The sequence below is a fragment of the Zosterops lateralis genome (assembly GCF_965231275.1).
Source record: "Zosterops lateralis genome assembly, chromosome: 2".
In the NCBI taxonomy this organism is placed as follows: Eukaryota; Metazoa; Chordata; class Aves; order Passeriformes; family Zosteropidae; genus Zosterops; species Zosterops lateralis.
In genome coordinates, this window is record NC_139763.1 from 13,837,661 (window position 1) to 13,851,672 (window position 14,012).

The 14,012-nt window shown below is 35.9% G+C and overlaps 1 protein-coding gene across 2 annotated transcripts in view; it reads right to left on the bottom strand.

Moving 5' to 3' along the window:
- Positions 1–14,012, bottom strand: part of POLA1 (DNA polymerase alpha 1, catalytic subunit) — a 184,728-nt gene that overhangs the window by 86,306 nt on the left and 84,410 nt on the right. For both annotated transcript variants that reach the window (XM_083855217.1, XM_083855218.1), the window contains exon 34: positions 13,255–13,386. In XM_083855217.1, the coding sequence (XP_083711343.1) occupies positions 13,255–13,386 (132 nt within the window). The remainder of the gene's footprint in view (positions 1–13,254; positions 13,387–14,012) is intronic.

The following is a 14,012-nucleotide window of genomic DNA, read 5'->3' on the forward strand; positions in this document are numbered from 1 at the left end:
ACTGTTTCAAAGGATAATGATGACTCAGAAAAAATGGCTCTTCATCACACAGGGTGAGACAGAGATTCTAGGACTACCTTATGAGGAAACAAGTTATCTGTAAATTAATTTATTATTTTATTCAAGGAATGAATGATAATGCATTTATTTAATTTTTACTGTGGAATTTTTACATGTAACTGTAGAATGTACTTGTATTTTTCAGAACAGTATCCTTCCCATTACTCAGATAAAATTAAGAAGCAATTACAGAGGTGAGGTCTTTTATCTTTTTCAACAGTTGACTAATCTGGCTGTTTCATATAACTAAAAACGCAAAGCTGCTAGGTGTTCAAAGCAGAAATGTGTTTTGCCAAAGGCATTATTAACAATTAATAATCATTACAGAGTGCCTTGTTTACCTGACCTTGTGTAAATTCAGCAGCCTTGTAATTAGACCCATATTTTGCATATTTGTATATTTCCATGCATAGAATTTGATTCATTCACTCATCCATTAAAATTTACTTGACAGACATAGATGGATAAGCAGGGTACAATTTGTATTTACTGGATTACAGAAAATAGGCCAAACAACATGTGAAGTTCAATGAAAGCATATTCTTGTCTTTCTCTTGTGAAAGACATAAAAGCAAGAAAATATCTGAGGCTGGCCCCAAGGTTCTCTGAAGAAGTAGCAGAGCTTCATAATCTGATAGTTTAATACAGCTTTGCTCTAGAAAAAGAATGTTGAGTTAAAAAAATAGAACTAAGAAGAAACAACACTAGGCGTACATCTTCCTTCAGGCAATGCAACCAAGAATTCTTCAATAGAATGACTTCCTATAAAAGTTAACATATTTCTCCCATTTAATGACTTCCCAGTTACTTTCTAAGTACCCGGAATCATTCTCTTACTACTCTACTGTTCAGAAAAAGTCTTAAAAATGTATGCGTTTTAAACGCGTAAGTCACAATAATTAAATACTTCTATTAGATATGCATAAATGTTTGAGAATAGCAGAAAGGTATGGAAGATCCTGACTGAGCAGTCAGTATGAACACAATAACACAGAACAGAAAGAGGAATGAAGGAATTTGTTTACCTCTGTGTGTGTGGTGCTATCTCATAAGATCAGACAACCTTGTTCAGCAAGACATTTTACAGATTACTTGTGAAGAAACTGACTTTTGCCCAAAAAGTCAAATTAGATGTACTCATTAAATATGCAACACTTCGATTTTTTTAAAACAACTTTTATAATCCAAAGGGAATCTTTCCTAAGAGTTCCAAAATCCTTATGAGACATAAAAAGCAAAACTCCTTTGTTAGTGTCACTATTCAGGCATAGCTGGAATGTCCTAGTAACAACTAATGAAGTCTGCTAGAATTAATCTGAACAAACTACCAAGACAATGGGAGAGGTACATCCCTACCAAGACAGTGTTCAAGGCCAGGCTGGATGGGGCCCTGAGCAACCTGATCTAGTGACAACCCTGCTCATAGCAGGGGAGCTGGAACTGGATGATGTTTAAAGTCCCTTCCAAGCCAAGCCTTCCAATGATTCTATGAGCCTCCATTTTCTTTCACTAGCTAATTTATTTTAAGGATGTTGTGCTGCCTCTGAAGGTCTTTCCTATCAAAACACAGTTTTTAACAGTCTCCTAAGTGCTGTATCATGTTTGATCTGTTATAGATAGTTCAGTGACTCACCACAAGGAGAAAGCTGGAAACCTTGTAGCTAAAAAGTTACCCACAATTAAAATTAGGGTGAAAAGAATGGGAAGGAAAGAGATGTGTTTAGATGCCTTTTGTCTTAAAAAAACTAAAAATGGCCAGTAATCACATTGACCCCATCAATATGGGGGTCTAAGCATCAGTTATGATGTTGGCTTCTCATGCACAGATCTGTGTCTGGAAAGACAGTTTAATTTATATAGAACTTATGTACTTCTCATTATGAAAGCTTGTAATCACTCCCTAGATCATCTTCCTTATTTTCACTACAGTCTCAGATGCTCCTCAAACAGGTATTTGCTACTCAAGCCTTTTCCTGAATGACACCTAATTGCTGGGTGGCACATTGCCACCAGCCTCATGCAGCCCTTCAGGAACGGACACAGGACAAACACTGAAAATACAACTTTGGAGAAATCCCTGACCACTTCTTAGCAGATAATACAGCCTTATTTTCTAAATCTTAGTGTACCTGAGTGACTCTTGTTAGGAAGCCTCCAAAGACAATCAGAATATACAAAGTTTAAATTATGAATTCTCTACAAGATATTTCAGTACCTTTTACTTTGGGGGGTTGGGGAGGGAGAAAGGATATTAGATATTAAAACCACCTTATGTTTAATCATATGAAACTCTCTCAAGGATCATATCACAGTTCAGTTTATTTTTGCTACTCAACTGATGGGGTTAAAAAAAAACCAACAAAAGAATCCTAACAAGGTGATTCCCAAAAGATGCCCCATTAAAGGAACAACTCAGTACAAAGGGTGATCTCTTATCACAGAAAGAAAAAGAAACGCAAAAAGCAGTAGGAGGGAGGGGGAATTTGATTAATTGCTTCCTTCAAGAAAGCATAAAAACCATATGCAAATACTAAAGAATGGTGTGAGAAAGCATCATCAACACTGCTTGAACTACTGGAATACTATCTAATATTTCTATGAGATGTTATTCATGTATAGACAGACGAATGCACAGGTAGATACACATAAAGAGAATTTCTACCAAACTCAAATTCTACATTCAATCTTGGTGCTTGATAGGTGGTCAGTAATGGGTAGCTTGGTGCCTCCTAGCTCTAGTGCAAGATCATACAGCATGAATTGCCTCAGTATGAAAAAAAAAATGTCATCCAGTAACAATTATTACAGCAATTACAAGCTTATTGCAGAAATCTGATGTCTTATTCTGCAACAGAACCCAGCAGATGCCATTTTGTGTCTGTATTTTGGGGGGCCAGGGGGGCCTCTGTTTTTAAACAATTCTGGCCCCTTTGTAGTATAGTCAAATGTTGCTTTGGATATTAAATTGAGAATTTATCTTAAATGGAAACAAACAACTTCGCTAAAAATTAGACATTTATGACTTGCAAATTACAGATACTAATTATTTTCAGTATATACAATTATGATATTCTCAAGAGGTATTAATTTTGGGACAGATGTGCTTTCATCATGTAATTTGGAAATTAAGTTACACACTCACGTATGGGAACTCAGAAGTCTGAATTTGTGTAAAGACAGGATTGATAGAAAGGAATTTTGTCTTGCTAATTTTCTCTCTCTCCCCACCCCCCACCTCTTTCTCTCTCTGATGAGAGTGAGTGTGGCCAGCAATCCTCACAGCTGGGTTGCCTTGCACTCAAAGGAATGGGGGCTGACTGCAGAGCTGATGAGGATACACCTCCACTTGACTCCACCTCCTGTTTTGTCCTTTCAGATCCTTCCAAATCCCGTAGATTCTAAAAATCTAAACAATTAAAACACACCAACTATAAAATATGCACAATGCTAAGTACTTCGCATTTGAGTCAGAGTGCAGAAATTAAGTGCTGCTAATGCAGACATCTTAAGAAAGACATTATAAATACACATAATCCAAAATGAAGGTATTAATACAGGAAATTCCATCACATGAGGGTAAAAGGAATAATACTGTTAGGTTGACCAAATTTTCATTAGGTAAGGACAGCATATTATTACAAAAATGCTCTCCAGCATGTGCACGTATATAATCTTCTAAGACCGGTGGTTATAAGCAATAAATGAAAAAAAAAATACAAGAAAAATGCCAGTTAAATCAATGTCTGGGATGATATTGCTATAGAGTGGATGTATTAATTAGATAAATATGTTTGGGAGTTCATACTTTCTTTCTTGTTTTCCACATTTGACCTGGAGACACCAATACAGAAAGGGAAAGGACAAGACAAAGATGTGGTGTTTTCTGGTCCAGCATAAAAAACAAACTGACCTTCAAACATCAACGTTTGGTTTGTACTATTCCATAGGAGGTGTAAGGTACACATGTAAGGCATTCTGAGCATCTGCTACAATTCTGAAACTGAGATTTTTATTTTCAGATGGAATTAGTTCAGCCACTGCATAAACATTCCTATCTGGAGACCTTTACGGATAGTCATGGATTTGTGATGTCTCTTGCAGATACCACTTACAAAGCTAATGACTTTGTTCAGGAAAAAAGGAAAACATCAACTTGTCAAATTCTGCAGAGCCTTAATTTTCATGTAGAAATCTGGCACACCTTCAGAAGACTTTAGAAACGTTTCTCTCATACATTTATGGATTCAAAGCTGAACACACTCTCCTAGACTGGAGATAGCTGGATTGCTGAAATTCTCCATACAGAAGAAAGTGAACAAGACTGTCATAAAGCTGCTCTAAGAGTTTTAGCAGGACTAAGAGTTTTGGTTTGGGTTTTTTTTTTTTTTTTTGTCTTATGTTATAGGATGCTGGCAGACTGAAGACACAATAATTTTAAGCATGGCATGGAAACAGAGAGGGGAGGTTCATCTGTAGCAACAAAAAGGCCTTTAAAACAGTGCCATCACAGAATGCACAGGACTAAAGCACAGGAAGAGCTGCCCTTTCACCAGGCTCAATCCACAAAAGAAACAGAGTGCAAAATCCCCATGTTTGACAGAATAAAAGTAATAGATTAACTAATTATCAGTAAAATGTAGAAGTAAAGCCCATCAATAGATGCCATATCATGAAATGTAATCTGAAGACCAATCTAGCCAACCTAACTGGTAAGATTCCAGGATTCTTCACAGAGACCAACACACAACACATCCTTCATTGGGCCAACAACTGCTTTGAAGCACAGTTCTATCTGACTATACATACTGGAATAAGGTTTTGTACTCAGATCACACTATCTCCCAAAGCAGCATGCAAAGCAGTTATTTGCTTTAATGCCCGGGCATTAAGAAAAATAATCCACTTATACATATCAACTGCAGGAAACACTAGTCCTACGCAGAAAACAGACCCTGTAGAGCTTGACTTGACTTCTGAACAAGAAAAAACCCTCTCTGAAGCCATGTCTAATGTAACAGCATTCGCCATTTCTTCCTGCCGTTGGGAGCAGTCTCAATTAAGATGAAGTAACATCTCTTTTTAATCTCAGATGATCCAAAACTTCACTGGCTCTTAAAACAATCCCCTTCAAACAAACCTGTAGAACTCCAGGTTTCATGAGCCAGGAAGAGGAACAAATGTCAACTCTAACACAGCACAGGCTGCCAAAACTGACCATGGTGTTTCCTAGGATACAGGATATCTCATAGAAAATCTGTTGCATTATAGCTGGTACTGCTTCTCTTAGCCACCATAGATGGAAAACTAGTAATTCCCCAGAAGTCTCAAAAGTCACCAGCTCAAGGGTCACTTTCCCTCTCCCACAGCAGATGAATGAGCACGTGAAGGCAGAGGAACAGCCGCTTGGATGAATTTAAATAAAAGTTTTTAAAATTATCTTGTAACTACATAGCTTCCTTATGACAAGATTTTGACTACTGAAATAACTTCTGTTGAGGAACACCTTATTTAATTTTTCTAAGAGTGTTTTATCAAGAACTAGAAGAGTGAGTGAACATTGCTATAATTATTTTTGGCAACGGTAACTGCTTGAAACCAGAAAAAAATGAAAATAATTCTTTTAACATCTAAGAGTAGGAGAAAAATAAACACCTGCAAAAGTCATTCCCAATATGCCAAAAGGAAAAGCAATTTAGGACAAACATAGATGAAGTTTTTCATGTATGCCCTCCATTGCCTCCCAACCCCATGATTTTCTTATTCAATTATCTTCAGGAATGTGGACTATGAAAGACAGCATCAAACAAACTGTTTACCAAAAGAAGACGAGTGAATGAAAAACATTTTAGTTTCCCAAATACTGTAAAATTTATTTTAGCTTACTTTTGAAGCTGAAGGAAAAATCCATGATAAAGACTGAGACACTTTAGGATAGGTAACATAGAATTAAGTCAGTTATTACAAAACAATCCATATTTTTTCCTTTTATATGCCCATTTCAATTCTGAATGACCACAGATGGTGCTACTTCAGGTTTTGGGGTTTTTTTAAAGGGCTTAGAGCAAGTAATTTTCACTTTTTAGAACTGGCATTGGACCTATCAATAGTGACTTCTAAGAAAACATTTCTGATAAACACATCACCTTTAGGTCATGAACATCAAGCAAACTTATACTTACGGAAGGAACTATGTCCAGAGAAAACCAGATTTTAACTCTGGTGGCCTGATGGATGCAAGGTGCTTGGGCACTGTAAGAATTCCTGGTTATACACACATCAACAGCATCAGGCAGTCAAGCCCAATAGTCAATAGAACTTGTGCACTTTTGTAATCTCTTGACAAGCTGTTATCTATGAAAAGTTCTGTAGACTAATACATACTCAACCTGGTCTGGTATTTCAGTAATTGGTTGGTCCAAGTTACTAAGTGCATAAAGCATTAACTACATCAGAATTTCATGAGAACTGGTGGTTTTAAGACTTACTTTATTCCTTATTTAGATTACCTGGACTTTTCCTTCTTGTAATGTCTCTAATTATAGACTAGTGGGATAATTGTCCATCAAACTTTCAATTGAACATAAAAACCTAAAATAATTTAAAATGGCTCTCTAAAACTCATGTAAAAAATTGAAAGATGAACAATGATCCATTCAAGACCAGTGATTTTTTTAAACCCTCTTGTGATTCATTATTTGTTATTAAAATAGGCTCAAAAGCAGCAAATCCTCCACATCTATATAGTTTCTGTAGCACTTATGTCAATCCAAGGTATCTAAAGAAGGACACATTTGCTCACTTTCTCTCAAGCACCACCAGTAATGCCATTGTGGCAAATCTCTCCACAGGATGCACAGATCTGCCCAAGATTTTAAATTCTTGGCTACAGAATCTCATCACAAATGCTACTACTGGTACACCAAAGCTACACACCTTGTAGTCAGTTCAGACACACTGAGCAACAACTGCATCCCTCTACAGCAGCACAAACCTCCTCTCCAAGTGTTGCTGAAATTCATCATTGCTTTGACCGGGGCAGCAGATCAGTTCCAACAGAGTACCTTCAAAGACTGTGCTTTCTGTAATCCTCTGAAGACAGCAACATCTTGTTATTAGATGAGTGATTCAATCACCTAGGTAAACATTACACACTTGGTGGCAATCATAACCACGACCATATTTACCTCCAGGCACACTTCCTGTAACACGGTGTTCACAATACTGCCATTTATAAGCCTAAGCAGACAAATTATTGTGATAATAAGTCCTTACATTCCTGCATTCTACCTACAGAGGAAATTACAAAGTTAGTTTTACTCTATTGAAGCAATCCACATTTCTTAGAACTTGATCCATGCAGTGGCCAGCCTGGGGAGCCTTTTCTACAAAGAGCTGACAGAGATATCTAGTGTCATTAAGCCTTCTCTGGCAAGGTACCAGACTGGGAACTAAGTACAGATTCTGTTCCTTTGCTTATGTTAACTCATTCTCAGTGGCTAAAATTTGGAGTGCACAGAGTCATACACAGCCTCTCTCAACCACCAGCGAGATGGATACGTGTCCGTCATGGCTGGTAAAATCCAATGAGGAGAGTTAAACCCTTTGTAAAGACATATCGATCATTACTTTGAAACACTTCACTAAAAATCATATTGATGCTGCAAGTCTGAACCAAACAATTCCTTTACAGGGCAGATCATGGAGAAGTTGCAGTAATAGCGAATCGATTCCAGTTAATGGACTCGATGAGTGGTGTGGCAAATAACTGCTTACTCATCCCCAAAATGCACTACACACCATGACCAAAAGGGCCATCTTTTATTATTCAATAAACATTAATTATGACAGATGTATTACACTTTCATATGGTAGAATACTGACTGCCCTGTTTAGTAATCAAGATATTTCTAACTTCCTTCTGGTTAACCAAAACTTGATTCCAACCAAAACTCATTTTGTTGTCATCCTCAATCAAGGAGATGATCACAAAATCAGTGCTGTGGAGGGCAAGATGAAACTCCTGGTAATCTGGTGGCAACCTCCATTCTCTCCTTCAGGTTCCCAGTAAACTGTGAAGGGAATCACATTAATATTTTATCTTTCATTCCAATTGCTCTCAATTCTGCCTTGTCCTGGAAGCTTTCAGTACTAAAAATAAACATCTCTGTTTCGGTATGTATGAACCAAAATGACAGTGGTACAAGTTCAAACTTGGAAAAGACTCAGAAACCTATTCCCATACATACAGAAAGGAGTGAAAATAATCACTGGAGTTAATCTGAAGAGAGAGTCTAGCTATCTGATCCTGCCTACTACATCAGCTGGTGTCACAATTCTGGCCCTAACTACTCTTCATCACATGGCCACATAATTCTAGTACTATTAGCACAGCATTAATAAAATATTGAACTGCTACCACTATGAGACACCTTTCCCTCACACCAAAGAGATTTCTTACCCCTACCCATCCACCAAACAAAACCATTTCAATGCATGATACCTGTGAGGACATGATTACAGAAATCATCACCATCATCTACAATCATATTTTCACCTGTTCACATGGTGTACACCTGTGGGTTCTTGGCAATACACTTCACTGAGGTGTGGGAAATTTCAGGTTCAGAACGAGCCCTGTCATTTTTCTTCTCTTAAGCAAATATGCCACACAATCCCAAAACCCGTATGAATGCTATGGCCTCTTATAATGTTATCTTATTTATAAATATTTTACCTTTTTAAGTGCACAAAATACTCATGCAAATCCCTTCAACACATATACAAGAGTCAGAACAGCAATATATATAAAAAAGTAATTGAAAGATCTTAAAGATGCTTTTATACCGAGACCTAACGTGCAAGTGGTAGACTACCCCACCACAGGTAAGAAATGAGAAATTTTGAGGGCTATTGAACACTGAATTTTCACAGCTGAACAGTATAAAGTTATTTAGCAGTGTTCAATAGCCTTCAAACTCACTTCTGACTGTGGGTTACAGTGGTCCAGTAGAAAAAGACTGAGAAACAAAAATAGCACAATACAGGTTGGATGAAGAGATTTTCAGTATTTTTTTTAAAACCCTTTTGAAGTTCACATAATTTTATGTGTTTTGAAAAACATAGAGTTTTACAGATGCCACACACTATTAATCACACAGCACAGAAAGAGCATCTATATAAAAGCAGATTTCAGCCTATAAACATACTGCTAACAACACTACAGGTGTATACATGTATTAAAAAACAAACAAACAAAAAAAATTAAAAACCTGCTGCTGCAGGGGCACCAGCTTCCAAGTCCAACCAGTTCTGTATGAATTTTGCTGCTGCTCAAATGGCATACGTAAGATATTGGGGGCTTTTATTCAATTCTTTTTAGTTGGCAAAACTAACACCTCAACAGCTGGATAAGACAGGGGATTCATTCATTTTATTGTCATGAATACTGAATTTTACTGGGCTTTTTAAATGGGGATCTAAGAGTTGGCATTTGTTTACTAGGTGTTCAAAAATGAGCATTTGAATATTCCAGTGGGAAACACAAAACAGATTTCAAGGTAATAATTAGATCCACTTACTATAAACAAAATTACACCCTGCTTAAGCAAAAAAGTTGGTCAGTTTTTCCATTTATGCTTGCATATTTCAGCTTTTATCCATTCCCCTACCACGGATGTTTCATTGATGGCTGAGGGTAACACTTCAAAAATGAACTAGCTAAACAAACTTCCCAGCAGCACTTGACAGAGCTACACCTATTCTTCCCCATTTCCAAAGCAGTACAGAATTAATTACCAGTTCTATGGATCTATTGTAAGTATAATAGACTAAAGAGCTATCACAGACACATTTATTGTAAAAGCACAATCCCAAGAGTGTCTAGTAGAGGGCCAAAACGATTAACACAAATGCTTTGTCAGATCAAAGATAAAACCTGCACCGCCCAATTGAGGAATGAATTAGAACAGTGGGTTATCTTTCAAATTAACCAGGGCAGTTAGTGAGGAAAATTTCATGAAAGTGTAATTCTTAGCCTTTGTGAATCCACACAGCAGGCATTCTGCCAGCTGACAAGATGATGAAATTTTCATGCTTAAAAAAGCCCTCTTCATTTCCCAATTTAGATTAGCTAGCGTTTCTCTCTCTTTTCATCTATTTGCTCTTCTGAAGCAGAATTAAAAAAAAAAAAGCACACAACAGGATCAATCTCTCATAGAATAAATGCATTTCTGAGAAGAAATAAAATCTTTCCATGCCACTTTAAAATAGATTTACATTTAAAAGTAAGCTTATCAAAATTGATATTGTTAATACTATTAAGAAATCTGTAAATACCAGAGCAATGGTAGATATGTTTTAGAAGTCAAACATAAAACATTTCAATGTTTAATGGCAAAAAACGATTGCAGAAGCGGATATTTTCATATAAAGGCGAGTAATTGACAAAAACAATGGGATCGTAGCATGCTCACAAAATTCTATTTATGCACTTACATTTGCATCTTTTTAAAGGAATGTAGTATATCATGACTGTATTTATTTATTTAACACAGCTTCATGTACCAAAAAAAACAAGTAGATTTTCTACTTTTAGATTTTATGACACTCCCCTCGGCCCCTAAATTTATACAGCTACGTATAAAAGCATTTCAATAGACTAAAGGAAAAAACAAGCAACATCTTGAACACTTAAACACTCAAAAATCTGATTCAAAGCTCACTGAAAAAAAAAGTACACTTATTTGTCTCAGTGAGCTGTGGATCAGGCTGAAAGGCTCTTGATAAGGCTGTCTTCATAAAACGCAGCTCATTATTTACAGGTTAAAAAACACATTTTCGCATTTTACATTTTTGTATTATGTGCCATTTGATGAACATATAAACAAAATAATATCTAAAAAAAATTAAATGGAGTGACAATATATGTGACCCTTACAAATTGGAATTTCTGTGCCTTTCAGATGCAATTACTACAAAGGAGATTGTTTAATAAGAGGCTGAAAGTTTCATTAAATGTTTTGTTCAGACAGTTCTCTGCCATAATACTTCTGGGTGTGTCTTTATAGCTTATAGGATTACATATATTAGTGCAAACACCCATTTGATGAATTTCAACTCCAGCTGTTATACAGTCACTACAAGTACTGGATAAAAGGAATAAACTAAAAGTCTCAGCATCTGATTTTCTAGGAGCTAACAAGACAAAAAGTTCACTTGCCCAACTCCACAAAAATCCCTTTTGTAAAAAGAAAATTAATGTGCAATCTGGAAATTAATCTCACATTTCCAGAGTCTGAATGTATTCCCCAGTCGAAAAACAGTTTTAAACCTTATTATAGGTAACTAGTTTAAAAGTAAATTCTCACTACTAAAAACCCCCTGAAGCCCTTACTTACATGGACAAATAATTTTCTTTTTAATTATCTTAATTATCCAATATACCATGTAGTAAGATACTTAATAGATTTATGTAAGCAAATTACAATGTTCAATATTCAAACATTACAGTTTGGTTCATAGTTTGCTTTTAAAAGAAGACAAAACAACCAACTAAAATAAAAACAGAACAGGGCAAAACATTACATCACTTTTTGTTCTTATCAGCAGTAAGAATTTCTCCTGCCCTTAAAGGTATCTTTCTTCATTCAAGTTTACTACTGCATATCTTCTGCACATGTTTTTAAACACTTTATATGCATGAAATTACTTAGCACGTGCCACTGTCTGTTAGCATTATGTAGACACATTAAATCTAAAAAGCAATTTTCATACAAAAAGAGTCAGTGTAAATATATTACTTAGACCCATTATTTAATAACCTTTAATATAATGATAATTTTGCAGACAGTTGGACTTTGCAATAAAGTAACATGACATCTCACATTTTGGTGACTTCACCAGTCCAAGTCATCTTTAACTTCAATGGAAAGGAACAATCTATCTCTACCTGAAAAAATGCTTGAATTTAAATAGCCTTAAAAGGTTTTGTGCTCCTTCTGATGCAAAGATCTTCAAAAGAAGTATTTTTATCTTCAGAAATTTTTATGCTTTCAGAAGCAGGTTTAGAAAACAATCAGCTATAATTGCAATAAGAACTAGTACAGAAGAAAGATAACACAAAACATATACTTTAATATATTTACACTTGGTATTAAACCACAATAATAGTTCTTAGTATTGTAACTGCTATTTGCAAAAGAATTCTGTAATACTTAAGAAAACACACAACAAATTAGGTACATCATTCAATTTTGGTACAGGCCAAATTTTTAAAAACAATTACTTTTTTGGGTGTATCAAAAGTTATGAGCACACAAAGGTTCTGAATGTCTTCAAAATTTATGTCCATCCTGCAGCTGTGTAAGCAGGCAATGTTGGACAATCAAAACAAGCAGGCAGGCAACAGCATGAGATGCTCTATGAATATCTGACTAAAATAACTAAATGCCAATTCACAAAATATGATGCATATTAGAGATACAAAACATATTGACATAAGTTAAAAAGCATGGTGGCTTTTGTCCTAATGTTGGACTGTGAAAAGATAGGAATTTAAAATACTACACGTTTTTTCCCCACAATGCCATGCTAAGCCAACGACTACCACTGGAACTTTGGATTTCTTGCACTACCCCTCAAAAAAAGAGAATTATATCAATTTAATTAACTACCCATCTTTCTCCTCATTTTTTCCCTTCCCAATCGTTATTAAGAAACATTTATAGTATTTCCCTTTCTACAGTCCTTCAAAGAATTTTTACAGAGCTTTATTTGGCTTTCCTTTTCACAATATAAGACAATATATATCAATTTGAGTTGAAGAAAGAATCATATCTCAATTACATGAGAAACTGATATCTACATATTTGATAGGCTTCACAGATTTGCCTAAAAGCATTGAGATAATGCATTCTGGCTAAAAATCTGGAAAACAGAGAGCTATTATATCTGTAATAATGCTGACACACAGTTACAAATATGTAAATAAATCTATCTTGAGGCTGAACTGAGAAAACAAACATTCTAAATTCATTTTTTAATTCACTGACTGTTTTATATTCAGAAAGTTGGGGGTTGATGCTTCATGCTACTACCTCCCCCTATACCAAAAAAAGGGTAACATGACAGCCACTAAGAACTCAGCACTACTTCAAAAACTCATTTCATATGGCAGAGTATTTTTTGCATACTTACACTGTAATATTTTCTGAGGTGGCGCCTAATATCCAACAGCAACTTGTTGCTCATTTGAACTGCATAGCTGAAAGGAGGCTCCTCACAGTCTGTCTTGCTGCATTTTTGCAAGCTGGGTTCAATAAATCTCCCCTGAAAACAGACATGCAAAAACAGCACCATTACAACAGATGATGGAAACAGAAGTTTAGACATAATACATGTATTTTTAAAAGTAACAGTCCTTAAACGGCTTAAAATATCTGGGCCTACTTTCTTCCCACCATTGTTGGCCACACCCATATGGGAAAACTGCAGGGCAGAGGTACCTCCATTCTGTTCTTAAGGAAAGCTCTTTCAGAGAACACAGCACTAAGTTAATAATTCAAAAAAAGAGATGCTAAGTTAAAAGAAAAGATCTCTGGACTAATCATGCTCCCCAATCTCCACCCTCCCAAAAAACAGGTTTATTGTTTCATCAGAGACAAACTTCAGCCTCAGTCCACTGATCAGAACTTTGAAATCAACCTTATAGATACTAACTATGAAATTAAGGGCTGTAGATACAAACTTCATTAAAGAAAAATCACATTATCACTTCTACTTTCTCCAAGTTCACAGAATAGCTCTAATGGTTTTCCACCACCTCCATTCCCTTATTTTCAGATTTTTCTGTACACTTGACATCAAAAATTCAGGAGCTGGAACCGTTGTGTGAACAGCTAAAATTAAGTTTGTGGGATTCTCACTAATATAACACCAGTCTGGCAGGCTGGACA